This window comes from Tyto alba, unplaced genomic scaffold (genome assembly GCF_018691265.1).
Source record: "Tyto alba isolate M040663 unplaced genomic scaffold, T.alba_DEE_v4.0 Super-Scaffold_21, whole genome shotgun sequence".
Taxonomy (NCBI): Eukaryota; Metazoa; Chordata; class Aves; order Strigiformes; family Tytonidae; genus Tyto; species Tyto alba.
Window position 1 is genome coordinate 15,764,319 of NW_024881295.1, and position 24,280 is coordinate 15,788,598.

Genomic DNA, 24,280 nt, shown 5'->3' on the forward strand with positions numbered 1-24,280 from the left:
ACCAAAAGGATCCAAAAGGAAATACAGCAAGATAATTTTCTATGTAATTTGTCTGAGATTTCTCTTCACTAAATAAAATCCTTCTGAAAACCATCAGTTGTCTACAGCATATTATGTCTGCAAAAAAATGAGAAATTTTAACTTGAAATCTAACAAATATCTTAAAGAATTACTCTTATCTGAGTTTTCAGAACAAAAAGAGATATATCAGAAGAACTCTCTAATACAAAATGCATGAAAGCAGAGTTTTGTGGGAGATGATCTTAGGAGGAAAGGGAGGCAAATGGACAAAAGCATTCAGTTTCTCCTACCTGTTCTAGCAGAGACAAAATAGTATCATTCCTGTTGGAAAAGATTGCTTTTTCGGTTGTTTTTTTTGACCATTATACATTCTCTAGTTTAACTGGAGTGTTGAAACTTCACTGAAATCTGTAAGACTGCTGTTGAAAGAGACTCGAGGGAAGTACAGAAATACTAACTACACCTACAGTGTGCCTCATTTCCCCACTTTCTGAATAAGTGCAATGGAAAGAGAGAAGATCCTCCAGTGGGTGATACCAGGTGGTATCACTGTAATTAGGATCCTGCTCTGAACTGCCCTCTAGAGGAGTCAGTCCATCACTCTCCGATACTGAAGAAGATGGAAGAAGTTAACATTAAATTACGAGGGCAAACTAAAACTAGCCTTTCTGGATACTCCCCTTATATTGTACTATGAGACAGAAATCAGACAGAGTAAGGACTTATTTAGATCTACAAAAATATATGAAGGGAAAGTATCATATACCAGAGACAATACTTCATATGAACGAAACACATAAAATAGAGAAGTGTTCTGCAACTGAAACAGGCAATAGCCAAAATCATTGCTTCAGTTGTTTCCCGTGAAAGGTCTGTCAGCACAATAACCAAATTAAAGCAAAGTAAGATTAGGTGACAGGCATTCTGTAACAGAATCCTCTCAAATAATAAATCAACAGCATTCAGCCATAGAGAATAGAAAAGACTACTGACCAGCATTTTAAAGTATCACAAAAATAATCAATGAAAGGAACTTGGGATCAGTCAAGATATCGTATCAACAGCTGATGACAGTGCTTGAAGAACACACTGACAAGCATGATGTAATGTCATACTGTTGTTATCCCTTGTGTGTCTTCGTTACCAAAACCCAGAAGTTTCCTCCTCATGACAGGATTCTACACAACTACTACTCATTTTCACTTACTGGCTTTCACATCTGTTTTGCTTTAACCAGGTTTCTCAGACCACGCTTGTTACTGTAATACCTGGCTACCTTCCAGCAGCACATTAGGCAGTGCAGGTAATACCCATTATGGGCTGCTGCTTCTCTCACCATCTCCCTCAGGGACATTATAAAGCATATAGATAAGAGAGTTTTGGTACAGCTCTCTGCAAGTAGGCATCAGCCACATGCCAGACAACAAGGAGATACTGACTGTATACATAAACTACTTATTATTCAAACAAGATGCATACAGTACTTCAAAATAAACACAGGGCTGTTACCACAAATACCCCGGCAGTGCAGCTGAAACGACTGTTCAATTTCAAGCAAGGAGACAAGTAGGAGAAAGGATTTTAAAAAGTAACTGTCAGACAAATGAAAGCTGCTGGAAGCATGGAAACCAGGAAGAGCACCAACAAAAGTGAGTTAGGAAGGAATGAAATAAATCCTGGAGCAGGAGGATAAAGTCTTTGCACTTAGTTCAGTAATAGCCTAAAGTCCATCCAATGCATTACAAAACAGAGTGAGAAACAAGATGGCAGATTAATAGTAAGGGGAAAATATTTTATCCAGGGGCTTTGATCAGAAAACAGTAAAAGCACTAAAAGAGAGATCTAATTACAGTGAAAGATGACCAGGAGAGGAGAAGTTGAGATCAGTGTCTACTTTTTGGGGGGGAGTGAGGGCGAGTGAGATATAGGAGAAATTCCTGTTTAGAAGGGAAGGTTTAAAGCAACAAGGATGAAAGAACAGATTTTGAAAGTATCAATGCTTTAGAATATTTTAATAGCAAATCCAACTACAGCCTGTCACACAAGCTAACATGTGAATAATATCTGAAAAGTAGGCTCAACATTTATCTTCACTCAGGAGCTTAAAAGTCCTCTTAACTGACTACAAAATTTTTATTTAAGCATTTGTAGCTTCCTCTTTATAAAGTTTTAATGTTGATCTTTAATTCAAATATTTATTTGATGCAAATATCTTATTTCAGTAATAAGAATAACTTGAAAAGTTTTCCCTCAATATGCAAATATTTCAAAGGTAACTACAGTCAAAGTATTAAAAATAAGAGCTTTAACGCTAACAGTTTCCTGACTCTTGCATTTACAGAACAAATCAGACTCTTCCACATTGTAGCTTTATATGTACTCACTACATTTCCAGTTATAGCCCAGTTATCCCAGATAGGATATTCAGAATGTTATTGCTAAAATAAGCACATTTTCCAACAAAGGGTTTTATAAAACAGCACCTTGGCACTAAGCTGCCTCTCCTTTCATGGACCACAGATGCAGTCGAAGTGGGAGTAACAGACATATCTTAAATATGCTAAAACTAATTTTATAAATTATATGTAATATAACCAGCATATGCTATATGCTTTAGACCCAAACTGATTAAATAATTTCTGTCATAACTTCAATGTTATCTTTTCTTTTCAGGAATTTCTCACTTCATGACAGGTAAGTGAAGTAAATGACAGAGTATGCATTCTTAAATGCTTGTTCAAAAAAAAAAAAAAAAGATTCTGAAGACTGTTTTTTTTTTTTTTAATACACCTTTCATCAGAGTAATTTCTGAATCACAGGAACTAGTAGTGACTGAAACGTCATTAAGAACTGACAAGCCACCAAAACAATCTTGACAAACAACATTGCTTAAGTGCTTGCCACCACAAAATAAAGTAAGTTTTACTATCTAGGTTTATGCGAAACACAATCTGTCAAACTTCTTTTATTCTGCTTCTTATTCAACCTTCTATATTCATAAACCTGTTCTGGAAGAAACATCTCACTATCTGACTCCATGCAGTCTTTGACTTTTCAAAAATAAATAAATAAATAGATGCAGCATAGGCCAGGTTAAGTCTCACATCTCTGCAGTACCACTGACTGACAAGAACATAAGTGTTAACATAATAGGGCAAAACTATTTAACACGAGACTTCTCAAGTCATCGCTCAGGGTTAATGCTGGTAAATACCACCTCACCCCTGCTTACTTCCACTTGCCTCCCAAAAAAAGCAAGCATAGGCTTGAAATTATCAAGATGGCTCAACAAAGATAATACATATTATCCCTACTAACCTCGAGACAGCTACTACAACCACTTATTTGCCTCATAAACATAAACTGACCCTGGCATAGCTCTAAAACAGTAATCTAAATACAAACAGCTTTCTTTCCATCAGTATCTCTTCCCACCATTTTAAATGAATAAAGAGATGCATTACACTAAACATCAGGCTAACATTCTGCATCCAGGCACAAACAGCTGAAGAACTAATTGCAAGTATGGTTGCAGATGTAAATAGGTACAGATGAATATGCAAATATTACCTTGAGTTGAAGGAGGAGGATGCTCCTGTGGCTTCTCTTGTGATAAAAGTCCCAGGTAGCTGAGAACTACGTATTTTGTTTCATAGTGAAATCCTACAGGCACAGCAGTAGAGGACGCCATCGGGTTGTCTTGCAATGTGGCAGTGCTGTTATGGGGCACGTAGGGGTTTCTCTGGGTAACTGAGGAAGACTGTAAGGAAAGAATAGAGTGTTTTGATTGTTTTTTTATAAGGCTGCAATAGGTCATGAACTCATACATAACAAGGAATTATGTAACAATCGTGAAGCAACATCCAGGTTTTTGCCCTGATATCCTATGCATTCTTATTTTAATATGAACCATGCAGAGTAAAACCAACTGCCCCCCCAGTCCAACACCCTGCCCACCTGCTGCCAGCAGTGGCATTTCTCACTCCCGCTTGGCATACATACTCTCACATTAAAGCAGATCAAACAGCTCCTCACCATGTGTCTGCCTCCTAATGCCTCCCAACTCAACTACATACAAAAATACACATGTATTCATGCAAAGAGGTTTTGAGGGATTCTGAAGACTTAGTTAACCAAAACTTGAGGTAAAAAGCCAGGTTCTGAGGAGTTGTTCTTCCCCTAGAAACTCCAATGAGTATTTTCCCAATTCTCTGCTTTCTGAGATTGACTATTATGATACTTAAAATTTTTAATGCAGAAAAAGTGACCACAATTGCCTCGAACTCATTTTACTGTTCCAACAGCAATGGAAAACATATGGTCAACAGAGGAAATTCCACATTCATTGTAGGGACTTGAAGAACAGACGCCTGCGTGTCCTGGATTTCTCACCCAGACATTAATACTTATAAACCAGATATCCACACCTGACAGCAACATCTGGCAAAAAAACTTCCTGGGTTTACTCTAATTGTTTTGTTGCTTTTTTCAAATATCCAGATAAAAACAGCAGTAAAAACTGAGGTAGAGAGAAATTTAAAACTGCCATAAAGGGCAAGCTAAAGAAAAAAAAAAAACCAACTCAGAAAACAACATGGAAGTGAGGAAACAGCCATACAGCAGATTGAAAGGAACTTTCAGATTAATCAACATGTTTTAGCTCTTTGTATTAAGAATAGTCTGGATAACTACTTTCAATGTGCTATCAACTTGATGAATCAAATAATAATACTTGGGTCTTTAAGATAAACTCTTAAAATTAAGTTCTCCATTACTTCAAAGAGTCATTCCCAAACAAGTAGTAACCTATTCTTGGCCATCAGAATGACTGTCAAAATGTAAGCTGTGCAAAAAAAGTTCACGCTATAGAACAGCCACTTATCAGGTACTGAAGGATCTAGACAATTTACTAGTGCAAGACTGCAGTTACTTTTAGAAGAAAAATTTACACCAAATTTAAAGCAGTTAGAATGAGAAAAATGTTATATACAGGGCACAGAAGTTGGAACATGTCAAGAGGGTTCCTGATTACAGTGGAAATGCCTTGAGACAAAGAGAGAGAACCAGATTCCCAAACCAAAGCACAATCTGCAAATGACACCTCAAGATCAAAAATAATAAGCAGAGCAAGCAAAAGATAAAGCATTGACCTCTCTAGATATGCAAGATATCTGGGCTAATTTCTAACCCCCCTCCTCCCTGGAAAGGAATTCAGATTAACAGCAATACAACTGGTTACTGAGGATAAACAGAACTGTAACAGTGCTTGTGGCATGGTTACTGTGTGAGTAGGTAGCTTGGCAAAGAAAAATTAATCCGTCAAACTAAAAGCTGCAAAAGGAAAAGAGTTGGTGTAAAATTGGCTAAGCGTTCTTTCTTTAATATTTAGGAACTCTAGTTTCTGAAACTCATTCAGTACTGAAAACAGTAGAGGACTCTCTCATGAAGACTATACTCTGGAAGCCCTGCCTTTTGCCATGTATTTCAAAATGCCTGAAATCCTTTATCAGAAAGATTCAGTTGAGTCTTTGCTACAGCTTAACCAAAGAAGTGATTTATACAGGAGTGAACTGATGTCAAAACTTTGAGTCAACACTCATCCCTCTTCCCCTGGAGTAGTAATTCTACATTTACATTGCCTCTTCCATCCCAGAGTGCTCTACAGGCAATGTATCATGTGTCAGACACGTAATAAACTATAGAAGAGGATAAGCACAGCTTTTTCACAATACACAGTTACCCTTCAGCCGCTTCTATAAACTGAGTCTTTCATAAAGCAGGGAGACTTGGAAAAAAATAACTGCTCAGAAGACTTTAGGATCCTTTAACAATAGATCTGCTCTTCAGACCAGGTCCCCATATGCCATCACCACATCACATGTTCACATCACCAGGTGTGAAAGATGCCATTCATCAAAAACCAAAAGCTCCCCAGCACGTTTCAGTTCTGGTTTGTTCAGTAGAGATTCACAGTCCTGAAATCAACAGGCTTCTCGTAATGCCTGCACAGTGAATGGGAGCCCTTCCAGACAACCTGAACTGATCTGTCCTGAAAGAATCAGTCTGATGGATGGTTCAGAGATATCCAGACACTACACCGTGGATCAAAGAACGAGTCTGAATATATAACAAAGATTATTCTTCAAAATGTAATTCCAAATCAGTGCAGAAAATGACCGAAAAAAAACAGTTGATCAAAACAAGCATGAGACTCCATACCAACACAGTGATCCACGTGCAACAGTGAGGCCTAATTCATGAAAATTTCAGCATGCTTAGCTCAGCGCCTCTGGAGGGAGGAGGGAAAAAAAAAAGAGAGAATCAGACCACAGCTTATTTAAATAGTGGTTAATGTTTCCCTGGGAAAAGAATGAAGAAAAAAAGCTCTGAATGAAAAAAAGTAATTACTTTTACCTCACCTATTCTGAGAGGTAGTTTTATACTGAAATAAGGAGGGAGACTTAAGAACTTGAACAGAAGAAATATCTTTAGCTTCATACAAAAAATGAATGTCAGACTGGAAATGCACTTCAGTGTCTCTGGTCTTCCTTTGAGAAAACCCCACAGCACAGCAACTGAGTTACTCATTTTGAATTGTGAATGACTGTTATTGTTTACAAAAACAAATAGAGAAATATTGACTCAGATACTGTAAATATCTCAGAAAAGGCCATTTTTCAGGAATGAGTGGGATTAAAAAAGGACACACAGCTTGAGAGATCAGATCAGAGGAAGGAGAGCTTTCCACTGCAGGAGAAAAATGGAAGAGAGTCCAGAAACTGTTTAAGAGAATAAGACAAAGGCTTGTATGAGAGATGTAATGGAGCAGTGGAAATAAGGTATTATACAGACTACATAAGCCTCAAAGCACGGGCAGGAGGGTTATTTCTGATATAACAGATTCACTGCAAGAATGTTGCCTGCTAAAAAGCTAGAGAGATCAAAATTATTACCAATCAGTCCCTACAAAAAATACCACCTTTCTCAGTTCCTGCACCCTTGGGGGAATAAAAGGCTACACCTGTTGAAGCTTACTTAGCTTGTTATTCCTCCGACCCTGCTGTCACTTGTTTCCTGTGGGCTGAGCTGCTCAACCAACCTCAGGAGTTCCAGTTAGCCTGACATTTCCTCATGCAATCTGTCACATCCTAATCCACAGAAGAGTTTTACGTTAGATAACGGGCAATGCAAGGCTACCAATGAATATAGTGAATATAATCCCCTAGCGATGAGGCTCTGTGTTTTAATCCTTAGTTGCAAATTCCTACCATGCAGCAAGCTGTGTTTACCACGCACCATTCAAAAGTCAAAATGCAACAGCTTATAATACAGTTCACCAGCTGCCACTAAAATCTACTGCACATCTAGTCAACTGTTGCAGGTCTGAGACTTGCCTTTTGCATTCAGAGCTGTAGCCTTACAAACTATCTTGCTGCATGTTTATAAACAACACAGCAGGTGATCAACATCGCTACCAGCTTCTAATGCACTAAACACACAGATCCAGAAACAGTAGCGCAGTCAGAGATTGCTTTCTTTTTACAAATAATACCACCACCATGATCATAGTTAAATTCCACTTGAAAACAGAGTCAATCTAACGCTGGGTGCAGTTCTCACCTGCAACCCAGATTCCCAAGCCTCACTTACCAGCTGCAGACTTAACTGCCCTAAACAGCTGCTCCAGCAGAATACTTCCTGCTGCTGGAGAATTATTTCAAAGCACGTGTGGTCACAGTCAGCAAGCGTTCGACCCAAGCTCAGACAGGGAGATTTAGCAAGGCAATAAAATGGTAGTTCAAATCATTTTTAGGGCAGTGTGCCATCGATACATCCACAAGTTTAGGTCATCCTCCTGATCTCAATCTCTGCAAGAGGCAACCACACTCAAATCATTCTAATCTGCAGCCTCTCATTTGTAGGGTGCTCTTTATTCAAATGTAACGAATTTTGAGGAGTTGCAGGTCTACAGAACCACACCCCGTATCAACAAGATGGAAAATATTCAAGCATTCTGCAATGTTACCAGAAGACTTGTGTAGGGATTTGGGATGAGACTTGCATGTGTGGACTAGTCTAACCTTGCAGCAGCTTGCCTCTGAAAACATGTAACAGGTAGGACTTTCCAAAGCACCCAATTGCAATTAAGCTGGAAGATGAATTCTTCGGTGTACTTTTCCAACAATATATGATGGTATGACTAAGAGATTGTTTTTAATAAACTGAGAACTACTGAGTCCAAACATGTCAATTCCTACTGGAAATGAATCAATACTGCATCCATTACCGATACTCTAGAGGCACTTAATGGATGGAAATACTGGAAAACATGATAGTCACTTATCTGAGCAGTGGTTTTAGTTGACCTTAGAGAGAAATATAATTAAGCGAGCATTCTAGGCAAATAGTTTGATTTTTCTTCTAGGAAGAAAAACAAAAACTGTATGAGTTATCTACTATAAAGGTTCTCAATCCTCTCCAGCTTGAAACCATCTCACCACAACATTAAATCATGGCAAACGCAGCTTTTGTTAACAAGCTTTCATTCACTTTGGTTTTTAATTTGCCAAGTGCTATTTGGGCTGAGAAGCCAGGAAGAGGACAGGCAGGTAAGGCAGAAGCCCTGCGCCGGCTTTAAGTTTCAGCAGCGCCAGACAAACGCCGAGCCGGAGCAGACGAGCAACCCACGAGATCGCAGCGTAAGCGCCTCAGTTACTACGGCGATGAATGAGATATTTATATCCGGGCAGAACCGGCAAGGAGCAAAAAAGCCGGGATGAGTCAGCCGGCGGGGTCCGCGCTGGAGTCGCAGCCTACGCGCTACCGCGGCAGGTGCGGGCGGGCCGCAGCCCCCGCAGCGGAGGGGCCGCCGGCTCTCCTTGCCGCCGCCCTTCAGGAGCTGCCGGGGGCGCGGGGGGGGCCACAGCCCCTTTCTGTCACACGGCGGGGCCCGGCCCCCAGCCCGCCGGGGCGAGGGGCGGGCGAGGCGGAGGTGGGGGGGGGGGTGGTGTCACCGCCGCCAGCCCTCAGGGCCGGCCCGGGCGCGTCCTTCAGCCGCAGTCACGGCGGGGGCGGGAGGGGACCGACGTGCAGCGGAGAGGGCGTGGCCCCGCCGCGCCCCGCCCCCGCCGGGGAAGTTCTACGGCCACCGACCCCGTGGAGAGCGGCACGCTCCCCTCCCTCCCCGCCCCCCCCCCCCCCCGCCCCTCACGGACGGCGCGCGCGCGCGGGGGGGGGGGGAGAGGATCTGCCCAACGGCCGCGCCGTCCTCGTGCCCGCTTCCCCACACACCTTCCCCGCTCCCGGCCGGCTGGGGGGGGGGGGGCAAAACCAATAAATAAATAAACAAGTGGATAGCTAGCTAGGTAAATAAATAAACAAATGAAAGTCGCCCGCCCGCTCCCACCCCCTTTCTCACCTGCGAGCGGCGCGGGGCGGGGAGGAGGATGGGGGGGGGGGGGGGCGGGCAGGCCGGGCGAGGAGCGGCGCTGCTCCGGGTCGGTCACGCCGGGGGTGGTGGGCGCCCGCGCGCGCGCGCGCGCGCGAGGCGGTGCGAGCTCTGCCCTAATTTGCCGCCGCCGCCGCCATGATGCGGGGGGGGGGGGGGGGGGGGGGGGCCGAGCGCGTCACGGCCGCTCGTGCCGCGCGTCACCGGCCCGCGCCGAGGGGCGGGGGAAGCGGCGCAGGGAGGGCTCTCGCACCACGTGACTGCGCAGGGGGCGGGAAGAGGTGGCGGCGCGGCCGCGCTCCCGGAGCTTAAGGGCGGGGACGGGCGGACGCGGGTTTCCCGCTCTCCCGGGCACGCCCACAAAAGTGCGATGCAAGCGGAGGGTTCGTCTGAACCCCTTTGCGTTCTCCTCGCTTTTTTTTTTTTTTTTTTTTTTTTTTTTGGGGCGTGGGGTGGAGGTAAAGAACGGAGGAGAGTCCGTTTCCGCGGCCCCGATCCAGGTCGCAGGGCTGCAGGTGTCGGGTGAGCTGGGTCAGAGCCCCAGGCGGAAAGCCTCCCCTGAGGCGGGGGGAAAGCAAGCAAGCCTGAAGGCAGTTCTGTTTTAATGTTATTTAGATTGTGCCCAAAATAATAGTAACGTGTCCTCAAGCCCCAAAATACAAGGGGATTCCCTGCATTGCAACGTAACTGCAATATGAGAAAATATGAAACTTACAAACATTTTTATATGTAAATTTATGTGTATATATGTATATACTTATATATAATAAATACATAACAATACACATGAGAAAATATGTTACATATTTTTACATGTATATACATATCTAAAATAATATACACATGAGAAAATATAAAAGTTACATATTTGTATGTATATTTACATATATACATAATATACACATATATTTATGTGTAGATGTATATACACAGGAAAAGAAACAGTAAAAATTAGCAAAATAGAAACAAGACCAGAAGAAGCATGCATATGCCAAATACCACATTTGACACAGGTTTGTAAGGAACAGCTCTAATTTTTCCAGTAAATGTACATGCAGGATGGAAATAGAAGCTTCCTGCCAGCTAGAATAGACAAATAATATTGGAAGTTGTTGAACATTGCTTCACATTTTGCCATAAACAATGGAGGCAGTAACAGAACCACTGGGGAATCAGCACATCATTTGAAAATGGTTGTTGGGCGTTTCTGCATCACAAAATGACAGAAGGTAATAATTATTAATAAACGCTTTGAATCCCCACCATCTATTCCTGTGGAGAAATGCTGGTGCCATAACTCTCCATCCTAAAAAGCCCACGGACCTGCGGTGCCCACAAGGCTTCCCCCAGGCCACCTCCACCCGACAGCCGGGGCTGCGAGGCCGCCCTTCCCCTCCTCCTTCCTGCTTGCCTCCTCCCGCTGCTCTCGTCAGTCCAAACCTGGAAAAACCGGGGAGATTTTACAAATAGCTTTCTACAGCTGAACGCGACCTTGAAATAGCCAAGCTTCCCGTGATGGGGAGCCCAAAGCACTGCTGGCACGTATCTGCTCGAGGGCCTTAGGAGCGGCTTTCTCGACATGTTCTAATTCCTCCCTGATACAAGTTGTTACGACGCTTCTTGGAAGCTCAGCTCTTTTTGACACCGAACACGGTATTGCCACCAAACCCCTAAAAACACTACGCGTCAAGGGCGGGGGGGGGGGGGGGGGAATAAATAAAAAATCACTTCCCCTTCCCGCCCCTGAACCCCCGGCCTGGCTTCGGGGGCCGCGGCGGGGGCGAAGGAAGCGGCCCCGCCGCTCCCCTCAGGGAGCGCGGTGACGGCGAGGCCCGCCCGCCACCACAAGATGGCAGCCTGCCGCGCGCAAGGACCCGCCACCCCCCCCCGCCCGGTGTCGCCAGCCAGAGTTCAGGTTGCTATTGGCCCGGAGGAGCAGGTGGGCGGGGCGGCGTGACACTGCGCCGGCCGCACCAGCTTGTGACCCGAACCGGATTTGATTCCCGTCGCCGTCGGTAACGGCCCCCAACCGCCTTCCCTCGAGCCCCTGCCGCCGCCGCCGCCGCCATGGCGCTCAGCGATGCCGATGTCCAGAAGCAGGTAGGGCCGCTGGACCTTAGCCTGAAGGCGAGCGAGCGGGCCCCGGGGCCGCCTCCTCCGCGCCGCGCCGGGCTGGCAGGACGGACCCAGCGTGAGGGGAGAGGCACCGAGGGCTGGGCCGGGGCGGCGGGGGAGGCAGGTTGCAGGCAGCTTCCCCGCCCTGAAGCCGTGCCAGATGTGGGGTCCAGGCGTGCCTGAGCTGGAGGGCCGGGCGGCTGGTAAAAGACCCGTCGGAGAGGGGTGGAGGGGATGGGGGGTGTGACAGCTCTGAACCCCACAACGGCAGAAGCGGCTGCGGCTGATCCACGTTTTAGTTGTGGAATACGATCTCCTGCTCGGAGGTTGGAACAGTGTCGCTCTCCTGTGAAAGCAAGGGTTGGGGAAGGGGAAAGATCTCTGGGGATCACTGTGAGAAAGAGAAGTCTCTGAAGAAAGTGAATTTTTCCCTGGCGGGATTGACTGGCCACCCATTGGGGAACTTTGCATTTTGATGACATATTATGCCAAGCTGTAATGAAAGGGATCATAAGTAGCCTTTATGCTATCTGTGGTGTTTAATTGCACCTTAAGGCAGATAAATACATTGCCCTAAGTAAGTACTGTCTTTTCAGATGTTGGTTTCTAAGGACTTTCCATCTCTTTTTCTTATAGCTATGCTACGTCTAATTAGCTGTAACTTAGAAGTTAGGTAGGCTATTAAGCATTCTCAGATGCCCTTTTCACTTTTATATCCTAAGCAGAGTAGTGCAACCCGGGCTTCTCTTGCAATGGAAACTTACAGCCCCAAAGTCTGACTGTGGACACTTCCTCCTGAGGCAAGACACTTTGTCCTTATTGACAGTAAACACTGCCCTTGCCTAAGAAAGCTGCTTTCAGCTGGATTGGAAATGGTATGCCATGTTAGAGATTGCACAGATCCAGTCCGTACTGGTCCATGGAGTTTTCTGCAGGTGATGAGCAGATCAGCCAAGTTCCCCTTGTCCTTTGCATCATAAGTGCTTCGTGTCTCACTTTCTCATTCAGTAAACATAGTCTCTTGGCAAGGAAGCATCACATTGAAAGTAAAATCAGTAGGTTGCCTTTCTCCAAAAGGAGAATTGTAACATTACATTCTGTTGCCTTTTATTTGCAATGCTTGTTTGTTTTTTTCCTGCCTCTTCCATGAAAATAATCAAAATAAAGCTGACATTGGGGTGGTTTTGCTCAGCCACCATGGACCTGAACTTCAAAGGTTAGTTCAGGATCTGTTGATACACTAAACATGTAATGCTAACAGCATTTCACATCTGCAACTTTCCTGTAATTGTTTTATACTTCTGAGCTTAGGGTGGTCCTGTTAACTGGAAAAGAGAATGCTGCTGATGGCATGACCGTTCTGCATGTGTATAAATCCGGTGTGAATTTGCCAACTGGTCCCCTGAAATCACCTGCATGCCATGGGGCTTTCAATAATTTTCACTTTGAAAATTACCTCTAATTAAGAATTTTTCCCATTGATGGAATTGCTTGCTTTATCAATGCTTGTGTCAACGGTGTTTAATAGATTGTTCTGCCTAATCTGGCTAGTCACTTCTAGCTAAAGCCAGTCTAACACCTGGAACTTCCCATGGAAAGGATAATCACACTACTACTGATGGAAAAGACCCCCTCTTCCTTTTTATAGGAAATATTACTATGCTGAAGTTAATAACTACATTTAAAATTGCTCTTATTTAAAACCAGATCTTTTTATCAGTGTTATTAAAACCAGTATTACTTATAGATGTGAAAGTCTCGCTTAGTATCTCTTTTCATTTCTATGAAAGGCAAAAAGGAATTTCAGTATAACAGATTGTGAAGGAAATAACACTTCAGTCTCATCAGACTTGGGGAAATGGATGTCATATCAGCTTGCTTCCATCTTATTCCCCTTCATTATGCAGAGGACCTTTGTTGAACACCCAGAACTGTTTAAAGTACTTTTCCAAAATTCAGAAACCAAACCAAACTCTAGGAAGTGACTCAGTAATGCAAGGGTTAATACTGCTATACAAAAGTTCTTTGTCTCCTTCAACAATAGGCTATTCAGCAAAATAATTTCCTTATTTTATATGCCTATTTCATCCTTTCTAAAATGCAGATAGGTCTAAAGCTTGGTTTAACCAGTCATCTAATCAGGCAAGCAGAGTAGGAAGATGATGCTGTAGGTGGACATGCACTTGGAAGTGTTGCAAACTGGAACTAATAGAAACATTGCTGATTTGATTTTGAGGATGTAGGTGATATTGTTCACTTCTTCCACTGCACATGCTTCCACTTGTCTATTTGTTTCCGTTTTTTCATCTACATGAGCATAGTGCTGTTCTGCACGTTGGCTCAGTTTTCACGTTGGCACCTTTCTTACCTCTTTAAAATATTTCATTTTAGTCTGAGGTTATGTAAATGGAATCTTTTGTGCAAGTTTATTTGGACCAGATTGTCTGCAAAATGTGTCTTGTCACTAAGTGCAAGCAAAAAGTCCGTAGGTTTCAATGGTCCACTCAAGTATAGGGACCACTCCATCTGCCCTTGGAAATGGCTATACCTGTTCAAAGTTCCAGTTTGGTTGGGCATGAGTCCTTACACTGTGCCCCAAATGTGAACCTTAACCTAGGCCTGGTCACAGAAAGGCATGTGATAAATGAGCAGAACTCAGTATAATTGCTTTCTTTGTCTTTGAGCTGTTGGACCCGTGCTTTATAGTGTTTTAAGGTGGTTTCAAAGAGGTTGTTCAAGTAGACTCTATTAGTGCATACTAGGCTCTAAAGCAGCATGTGATACTTGATGTGGTCTTGATCAACTCATGCTGCTGTCTCTGTCTCCTTCCCCAGCTCTTCCAAACTAACATGCAACTACTTTATAAAGTCCTTTTAAGTTGAACCATGTATCAGCATTTTTAAATGACCTTGTAAGTCTTTTTGGAATTTACTACTTTTTTTCAAGACAGATTTCTTGGGTGTGTAAAGGAACTTCTGGTTTTACAGATCTGACCAGAGTGGTCAGCAGCCCTTTGCTCTGCTTCACTGCTCACCTAGTGTGGAAGGCCCACGTTCATTCAGATGCCATCTATGCCTGATGTAGAGCAGTGACTCTATGTTAATCTTCTACGTTTCATGTAAATGTCATAATAAACAGATGACTTTAATTTTACTGTGTGAGGATTTTTTTTTTTTTTAAATTTTCCTACTAGTTCTGGAGTGGGTGAAAAGTTGTTCTCACCAGTGAAGAATGAAAATATCCAGCCTCGCATTTATATAAATATACTTTTGGGTGGTTGGTTTGTGTTTTTTTTTGTATAGTTGCATATCTAAAGTACATTCTTCAAATGACAGCCAGTGAAACAGCATTATGTAGAATTATTTGGAAAAAAATGAATTAATTTTTTTGTAATCTGTGTTAAGATGAACTGACTCTTTGACCTGTATGCTTAATTTAATTTAATTGAAAAATTGAAAAACAACATTGGATGAATTAGTAAATGGATATGGAAGGGCCTACAATACAAATGAGGAATATATACATATATATACTTCCTCTCATCAAAGTCCTCTCCAACAGAAAATACTTTATTTTTTTCTCTCTCATTACAGATCAAGCATATGATGGCTTTCATTGAGCAGGAAGCCAATGAAAAGGCTGAAGAAATAGATGCAAAGGTAAAAATGGAAATTCAGTGTCAGTGAGTGCAAAATGAAAACTGACATCCTGTTTTGGTAGTTGCCGTCAGAGCAGCCCTAGAACACTTGTAAGCTACGGCTTAACTTCATGTGCTGTTACATAGCAAAAAATGATGGCACCAAATAAAGTTAAAGTTTGTTAGCTTTTGGCAAATGAAAACTACTCGGAGCTATTTTGTGGTCAGTTTTCTTAGTGGTTCTTAAATATAAATTTATTCATATGCAAGTTCATTCATTTTTTTTAAGCAGTCAGGATAGCCGAGTGGTAATGTGAATAAACTGGATTAAGTGTAACCCCTTCCCCTATCTCCTATACATAACTTGGCATCACTGAGGATTAAAGGAGTTCTCTGCATAATTACAAATTTTGCAAAGGTTTATCATAACAAGATATTACCAGAAGGTTTAATTTTAATTTTTGCTTGACTTTCATATCATGTCAAGCAGAAACATTGTAGTAAATTACAACATTAATGCTAGTAATCTTGCACACGCATTAGTATGTGTACCAAAATGATACAAGATGAAAGTTAAACTGGTTGAATTATGTTGGTGAAAGTTTGTTTGTAAGTAGCTTCATAACCATACTTAAACTTCTGTAGCTACCTGCAGACTTAATTCTAGTTATGATGTAGTAGATAGCCTGGGGAACTGAAACATAGATGTGTATTTAAGGAATGACTTGAATTACTTGCAGAATTTTTCACTTCAGTTAAGCCACAAGAGACTGAGTTTAATATTAACCTGGTAATAGAATATAGATGTTTACTAAAGAAGGATTAATGGTGCCCTACAACCCTAGCAATCTGCATTATACCAATATTAAAATATCTTGTTGGTATTGGATTTGGCATATGTATTACTCACAGTATTTAATATCCCTTAAACATTTAGATCTACACCAATATTTAATCAATACTAAAACAGGTATTCCTGATGATCTGAAAACAAATGTCAGAAGTTGAGATTGGATTGTCAGGTACAAATAGGAAAATTTGGTACGTGTTTTCACATGCCGTCTGGCTAGGCTTTATAAAAAAGTAATAGTTATGCTGTCACTCTCCCTGTGTAAGAATTGCTTAAATAATAAAGTTTGTGGACACCCAGGTCTGCATAGCTTGTTTTAGGTAGAATCTCTTGTAGCCAGAAAAGAGATCGATTCTATAAAAAGTTAGTTTTACTTAACAGTGTATAATATAATTTGGTAATTTTGTGCCTGAGGAATAAATACTGCAAGAAAACATGTGTCAATCAATTGATAAAATAAGCTGCATCTTAGTTAGCAATGTTTAATTCAGCAGAACACATCCTGAACTCCCTTTGACTCGAGTACTGGTTGAAATGTTTTGTTTATATGGAACCAGTAATTTTTTCATCCTAGCTTATCTATGAATGTGCTCTGAAAGCATGGCTGTTTCATTTTGATTCTGTTTTTTTCAGCCCATGGAATCAATTTCCACTTCAGTTATTTAATTTTTACTATAGGCAGAAGAAGAATTCAACATTGAGAAGGGTCGCCTTGTTCAGACACAGAGGCTGAAAATCATGGAGTATTATGAAAAGAAGGAGAAACAAATTGAACAGCAAAAGAAAATGTAAGTTGCTTAGGTTACATGGCTAACTTCACATCTTGAGCTCTGATTTTTTTGCTAATTTTATACAAAACTGGTTTTTCTCTGGCAAATAGACAAATTGTAGCCAATATGCTTAGTTCTAATTATTTTTAGTTTTTCCTGGGGAGAAATTTTCAAAGGTGAGCTACAGTAGTATAATTGTTAGTAAGTGTGGTGGAAGAATCTTTCATATTTCTTCATGTAGTTAATGTACAGAACTCTGCTCTGGTCTGTTACTTTGGGACAAATGATCATGTCAGGTTTAGTTTTGGTGGGTCTTTACTGAAGGATGGGATTCTGCATTGTAATCATTTGTGCAAGTTCAGAAACAGATTGAAATAGGTCAACTGGCTTTTGTACTGGATGTTGTAGTGTTGTTATCTTCAGATGTAAAGTACACAGTTAGAATGTTGCAGTTCTTCTGTCAAAATCTGAGGGATTGATTCAACTTTATCATGCAACTTGCAGACAGATGTCCAACCTGATGAATCAAGCAAGACTGAAGGTCCTCAAGGCAAGGGATGACCTTATTGCAGTGAGTATCTCTGTAGTACAGACGCAGAGGCTCTATTTCTGCCATCTGTTAGGAAATGTTCTTAACCATTCTCTAAAGAAAAATACGATTTTTGATTGAGTGACATTTGCTTCAACATACAAAAATGGCTTTCCCAGCTGCTCTGAAAAGTCACTAAGTCCAGCTTTGCTAATCTGCTTTAGCTTATTCTCACAGTTTCTATTACCTGCTCTTTTAGGGAAATAGTTATCCGCCAGAAACATTGCAGGCAGCATTGAATCGTTTGGACAATAGCTTATTTCTTTAAAGAGCAGGAACTCGGTCTTGCATGGTTGGTAAAACTTTGAAGTTCTGTTTGCCTGAAGCAACATTTATGCATAAAATCTGGCGTGGCTTAAGCAAGTAGGCTTAAAACACCACTAACCAGGTTTTTTGTTTCCTTTAGTGACCCTTAATATATGAAAAGGTTTGCTTCTTGTTCTAGTAGGTGACCAATCTGTGTGTTGAAGTATAGGGTGAGTGATCATTTATCAGAGCAGGCTACACTTAGCCTTAGATCAGGCTTACTATGTTTATCTTACACCACGTGTTGTGTATTCTCATTCTGCTCATTATACAGCTAGCAGGTTTCCTATTATCTCTTAGCCTGTGTCAGGAACAGTTTGAGTGTTCCATATTCTACTAGATGGTGCTGTGGAGCTATTGGAAAAGCTGAGACCTGTAGAAGTCAAAAATAAGAAAATTGGATAATGTTCAAGTTGATGATACCAGGAAAAAGGGGAGTTAACAGAAGAAAATCACCAGTTTATCGATTCTTTAAACCTAGTTTCAAACTTCGGATTGTATTCAGGGAGGAGGAAGGTGGGAAGCTAAAGAGCTAACTATTGTGATAGTCTCTGCTGTGTAATCTCTTCCTCATTTATCAGCTGACTCAGCCTCATGCTTCTGAGCAATGCACAACACTCTTCCTCATTTTAAAACATTTGAAGTCACATGCTGCTAGTTTGTTCTTCCCATATCAGATCTTTGGCCTCTTTCACGAACGAGAGAGAGGAGCAGTTTCAGCAATGCTGTGTTACTCTAAGGGTGACAGTATAACTAGATTTGACTGTGACATTAAATTGTGATAGCCTTATGTCCTTGTACTGATTGTGTTTACGTGCACTCTTCTTTTAAACACTATGAGGCAGGACAGTAAGGAAAAGATTATACCAAATCATACAATTGCTTTATCTGAAGTAATTATGATGGTTCAGTTCTAAGAGCGGTGTTTGAATTGACTCAAATTTCTTAAAAATTCTATCCCATCTGAGACTGATTTGCTGAATAAAGATAATCAAAGCCAGCTTCTTCAAATTAAAAATAAACTCACTTTTAAATTTTGACTTACATTTGCTTACAATTAAAAAATACTTAACCTGAATATTGTTTGATAAAATGATAGATTGGATTTCTTTGCTCAGCCACGAAGCTGAAAAAGTGTTATTTGGACAACTTTGGTAGGTTGCATCAAGCAATGATTTACAACATATTTAGTTTGTCTGAATTAATATTATAAGTACTAGTCTTTTACTACTGAGGTCTTTTTTCATGAAAAAGGAATTATTGTCAGGTTGTAATGGGTTCAGATCAGGGCAGGGAGAAGGGAGCTGTTCGGAAAGGATACTGTGCCATGTACAGAGAGGAAGGTTAGCTTGGATGAACACCAGCTGGAATGTACGTTTACGTGTTGGCAGGGTGTGATAGCTATAATAGGACTACAGAAAGTTGGTAGGCATGAAACCAAATGCCAAACAGATGGGCTCTGCTGATCTGATTTCTTCTGAATGTAGGATTTGCTGAATGAGGCCAAGCAGAGACTTGCCAAGGTGGTGAAGGATACTGCCAGGTACCAGACACTGCTGGATGGACTAGTTCTACAGGTAAATATTTAAATTGTAAACAATAGATGATCGAAGACCTATCCTCCTAGGTGTCTTTCTTCAAATATAACCCACCTGAAGTTACAGTTGTATTGGAGTCTAGATCAAATGTTGCTGGGTGATCTTTGAGTTTTAAACATCATTTCTGCTGTATCTTTCAGTTGTGGATTCTGAACGGATAAGGTTGCAGCTTATTTTGAGGTATAAAACCTCATATACCAAGCAGCAGTTCCATTATAAGAATAATTGCAGATGCGCACACATACATTGTAGCATGCACATGTAAGATCCACACTTCAAGCTTCTGTAATAATTGGATCAAATACACCTTTGGTAAAATCTGTTTCTCCAAACCCAGAAGTCAGTAGTTACCTCTTTTAAAATGTTTTCAGAGTTTGAGACTTAGAAGTCCTGGCTGTGGTAACTTTACTGTAGCATGGCATGGTACAAAGCGGAAATCAAAGCGTTGCTTACCTAGAACACCATCCTCAAGCCCCAGCGATGAACTGCTAAATTCCAGTCAGCATTGCCCGGGGTCCGTCGTGCGACCACCAGTGCCACCTTCTGGTATGAATTGGTCCTGCCACTATAAACTCGGCAGCCAGCTGCAAGCCCTCCTGCCCGCAGTTTGATGGCAAAGTTTTCTTCACAGTGTTTCCTACCAGCTTGTGCTTCCAATTCAGTGTTGTTTCATTGTCACGCCTGGGTCTGCTATTGCTGTACCTCAAACAAACCTGTCTCATTCTTGCAAGCTGGCCACGTCTGTCTTGGCTCATTATTCGATCCAGTTAGGGATCTGTAGTCATCAGTACTCACAGCTGGACTAGATAGGTTTAGTTCCTGTTAGAAGGGACCAAAACCTATTTTATCTATTATCATGTATTGCTACAAGAGCTGCAAGGCAGGAGTTATTCGAACAGCCATCTAAAACTACTGCATGTCTTCTCCAAGAGCAACATAGGAGAATCTCAGCTTGGCTCCATGCTCAGTCTACTTAGACAGCAATGATCCTTATGTATGCATGTACACTGTCTGGGCAACTCAGTCCTATGATACATACGTTTAGTTTCACTTGAGTTTCAAACTTGAAGCTAACAAAGAAATGCATAATTTAGAGTTGCAGGCTCTGTCCCAGATATTGGTGCTGTCCTCTCAGAACGTTTGCATGAGGTGAACTTGCAAGCAAAGAACTAAATAAAAGAGGCTAATATTGTCAGGTTTCAGTTTTCAAAGTGACCGGCTCCTTTCCTTTCTTAGGGTTAAATATTCTAAGACAAATAAAATGTTGACTTTCTGATACTGTAATGGTTGTCTTGTGCAGGGATTCTACCAGCTGCTTGAGCCGAGAATAGTTGTTCGGTGCAGGAAACAGGATTTCCCTATGGTTAAGGTAAGACACCTAGAATAGTTTGACAGTATCCTGCTCACAAAGGCTGGGACCTGACTGCAAATACGTACTGCTCAGATCCCATCTGTGTGACATGAAAACAAGCTTTGCTGGGTGCATTTCTGCTGCAGATACAATGCAAGAGAACAAGTATGCTTTTCAAGTTGGGGATCATTTGCTTGCTTGGAAATTACTTAGGAAACTTTAAACATTGCTATAATATTAAGAATAATAATTCTTAAGCCATACTGAAATATATTTGCTTAATTAAAAGAAATTTTTTTAAAAAAAGCCTCAATCCCTTCATTTTATTGCTACAAATGACTGAGTGACCAAGCCCAAGTGGTTTGCCAACATTTGTCAGTACTAATTGGAGGTTTATCTTGTATCCTAGACTGCAGTACAGAAGAGCATTCCCATCTACAAAAATGCCACAAAAAGGGATGTGGATGTTCACATTGACCAAGACAACTTCCTGCCAGAGGAAATGTAAGGAAAATGGCAGTCTTTTATACTGAGTACTGACTTAATGCAACTTTTCAAGCCACAGCTCCTACCAGAACAGTCTCAGAAAATTATGTATGGAATATCCCCACAGTGTGGCTGCTGCTGTTCTAGTGGAATTTGGCACTTCTTTGTGTTAATCAAACACAGACTCTGCAGTTTCCTCCAGACAATCACTGTCTCAAATCAAAAATGTCCATAAAAGTTTTGTGTAACCTCCAGCCCGATTCATAGTACTGAAGTAGAGAATAACTCTAGAAGTAGGTAGAAACTTAACTATTAGTCTTTTAAAGAGAGAGAATATGCATGTAGCCATGTTTTCTATCTCAAGACGAAGCAAATTGAGTCATAAGGTGCTGCAGGACAGTCACTTGATGGGGTTTGTGTCTGCTATGTCTGCAAGGCTCTACTTCCATATAGTATGATAAAGAACATGGCACAAAGGTATGTGTTCTGGTAGGGATCTTTATGTATGGAACAGCAAACAACACTTTTAGCACCCTTCCTCATTTCCCAAAATCTGAGAACTGTCAATTAATAATAAAATATTGAGTCTGAAGCTGCTTTGAAGTGACAAATTCCATAGCTCTGCTTGCATTTAGCTTATACTAATGAGGACCTTTGTATGTAGCTGTGGTCTCTGATAATAACTCCAAAGATGCTTTGCACTGCTGCTTCACTGGATCACTTTGTGCTGATTCTTATTAAAACATGATCAAAAAATACTTATTTCAAAAAAACATAAAAATCTTGTCTACATATCTGACTTACCTATAAGCGTTCATTTGAGATAATAGCTCTGCCACATATTCTGAGTTTGAGATGTCCCATGGATTTCACTGTTTTTTTGTTACTGTTTTTTTGGTGGTGTTTTTTTTTTTCCCCTTTCTAGTGCTGGAGGTGTTGAAATCTACAACAGTGATGGTAAAATTAAGGTTTCCAATACTCTGGAAAGTCGGCTGGATCTTGTAGCCCAGCAGGTGAGTTTCTCTAACAGCCAAGGTGAACAAGATATAATTAACTAGTTTTGTCCTGTAATGAAATCCTAGTGTTTCCAGTGTGTTAGCTGTCACAATAGTGTGCGGGATCAGATTTCAACATGGATGACAAGAAACAAGTTATTTTTGGATGGAAAGAAGCAAATTACCTACTGTTTGTGCTTCTCTACAACAAACATGCCTTTTCCCAGAATGATGCCATTTGAATTAAGCATGAGCATAAAACCCTAGAAATTACGATACAGAAAGACTCGTTATGACTACATTGCAGTCAAGATGTTGAAATGCTGAGAATAACTTGAATTACTGAAGCTCCCTTAAGTATGAGAAACTTTGGCTGAGACCTATTATACCCTATTGGAAAAAATCAGCTCTGGCATTTCTTTGTTATGCTGCAGTGTAGTCAATCCTTTAAGTGCATAGAGTAGCTGGCAGTGTGTGATCAGGTAAAGGCTTCAGAAAACTTGGATGAATTGACTTCTTAATTCTGAAGCCTATCCTAGCTATCACACAGCACCTCCAATGAGGAATGTACAGCAGTTGTATTGCCCATTGTGTATGACATGTACTCTTTCTCAACAGATGATGCCAGAAATCAGAGTGGCTCTCTTTGGTGCTAATGCCAACAGGAAGTTTTTGGACTAAACCTCTATGAGAGAAGGTGGGATCTGTTCCACTGCCACACTGAAGGGGATGCAAAAGCATCTGCTAATTTAAAATCTTGAAATATAACATTACCTTGTCATCCAGTATCTGTTCTTCAATGGAATAATTTTGCATACCTGCTGTGCTTAGCCTCTTTACTTGTGGTTAGAATGTATTGCTTAAAGGATGTGAAGACATACATATTCATTCAGCAGTGATGCTAGAAAATGGAGGTGTTTGGGCTCTTGGCTTTCCTTGCACTGCTGTGGCTCTGTGAAGACATGTGGTCCATTTAGGGTCACTCTCTTTGCTTTGGCCATATCTCTTTCAAGTTGTCTAATCGGTGAGGAAAATTACTATGCTGCCTATGGGGAAATCCCTCTTCAGTTAAGGTCTTCAGTGTTACAGAGGGCATGCATTCCTCCCCAGGGTTAGTAGTTTAATTCATGTTACTTGGTCAGGCATTTTTCTGTTCTGTATATGTGATTTAAAAAAAAAAAAAAGCCTGAGCCTGTAAAACTTTATTTATTAAAATAAAAATGTGTGTGTGTATGAAGTTCTTTGTAGCTTTTCTCTGGGGGATTGGCAGCAACCTTTGAAAAGTGGGCTTGTGTGTATAGGGACTTACTGCTTGAGGGCTGTGTGTAATAACTGTTCTGTGCTGACATTGGATTGTAGGCAAGCCTTTTGAATAGGACTCTAGGATGAGCTTCATTCTTCCTAAAAAATGGGTCAGCAGTTTTGCTCCCTCAATCTCCTTTCACAAGAGAGAACTAGAGCAATACAACTACATTACTTAAATATAACAAATACAATCCATTTCCAGTTACAGGTTTGTTGTTTTTGTATAGGAGATACAATTACTAAAGGAGTATTGTTTGGGTTTCAGGACTTGAGGAACAATAGGTGACTGTGTTGCAGCTATTCTCTCTATTGTTAGTAACTATTAAATGAAATAACAGTAACAAATATATTAATTACCTAATCTATTAAGTTTTACTAACACTTACTACTTTGCTTCTGCAATAATGATTAGTATTGTCTTCACTTTCTGTGGTGTAGGACAGAAAAATTCTTGAGGTGACTTTCTATACTACAAGCCTCTGCCAGAATACCTGACTCCACCTAGTGCTCAATTCTGAAACTTGTTTCATGGAAATAAGAAACTGCTCAAGTGAATTACTGCTTGAATACATTTTGAAATCATCTCTAAGTACTGTAGTGATTCAGGAACGGTAGGAATTTTACATTGTGTCATGAAGAATACATGCCAAGCTGCAGCAACATTGCTTTATGCAGTGTTTTTAACCCAAGACCCTCTCAGTCTGAGGTGCATGCCCTCATGTAAGAACTCTAAATACTAGATATGCCTTTCACGGCCTCATTTCTCGATCATGGAGATTGACTGCTAAGAATATCCTGAATTTAAACTT

At 41.2% G+C, this 24,280-nt stretch overlaps 2 protein-coding genes across 2 annotated transcripts in view; one reads left to right on the forward strand and one right to left on the reverse strand.

Annotated features, from left to right (window-relative positions):
- The window catches only part of BCL2L13 (BCL2 like 13), a 44,919-nt gene extending 35,283 nt beyond the window's left edge, over positions 1 to 9,636 (reverse strand). The window contains exons 1-2 of the mRNA XM_042795282.1: positions 9,440 to 9,636; positions 3,592 to 3,781 (exon numbers count right to left, since the gene is read on the reverse strand). Of these exons, the coding sequence (XP_042651216.1) occupies positions 3,592 to 3,712 (121 nt within the window). The 5' untranslated portion in view covers positions 3,713 to 3,781; positions 9,440 to 9,636. The remainder of the gene's footprint in view (positions 1 to 3,591; positions 3,782 to 9,439) is intronic.
- Positions 9,637 to 11,403: 1,767 nt separating this feature from the next.
- Positions 11,404 to 23,401, forward strand: ATP6V1E1 (ATPase H+ transporting V1 subunit E1). Its single transcript, XM_042795501.1, has 9 exons — positions 11,404 to 11,569; positions 15,178 to 15,243; positions 16,750 to 16,859; positions 17,346 to 17,412; positions 19,224 to 19,313; positions 20,635 to 20,703; positions 21,095 to 21,189; positions 22,097 to 22,184; positions 22,785 to 23,401. The coding sequence occupies exons 1-9, from the start codon at positions 11,537 to 11,539 to the stop codon at positions 22,845 to 22,847; spliced, it is 681 nt and encodes a 226-aa protein (XP_042651435.1). The 5' UTR covers positions 11,404 to 11,536; the 3' UTR covers positions 22,848 to 23,401.
- The last annotated feature ends 879 nt before the right edge of the window (positions 23,402 to 24,280 follow it).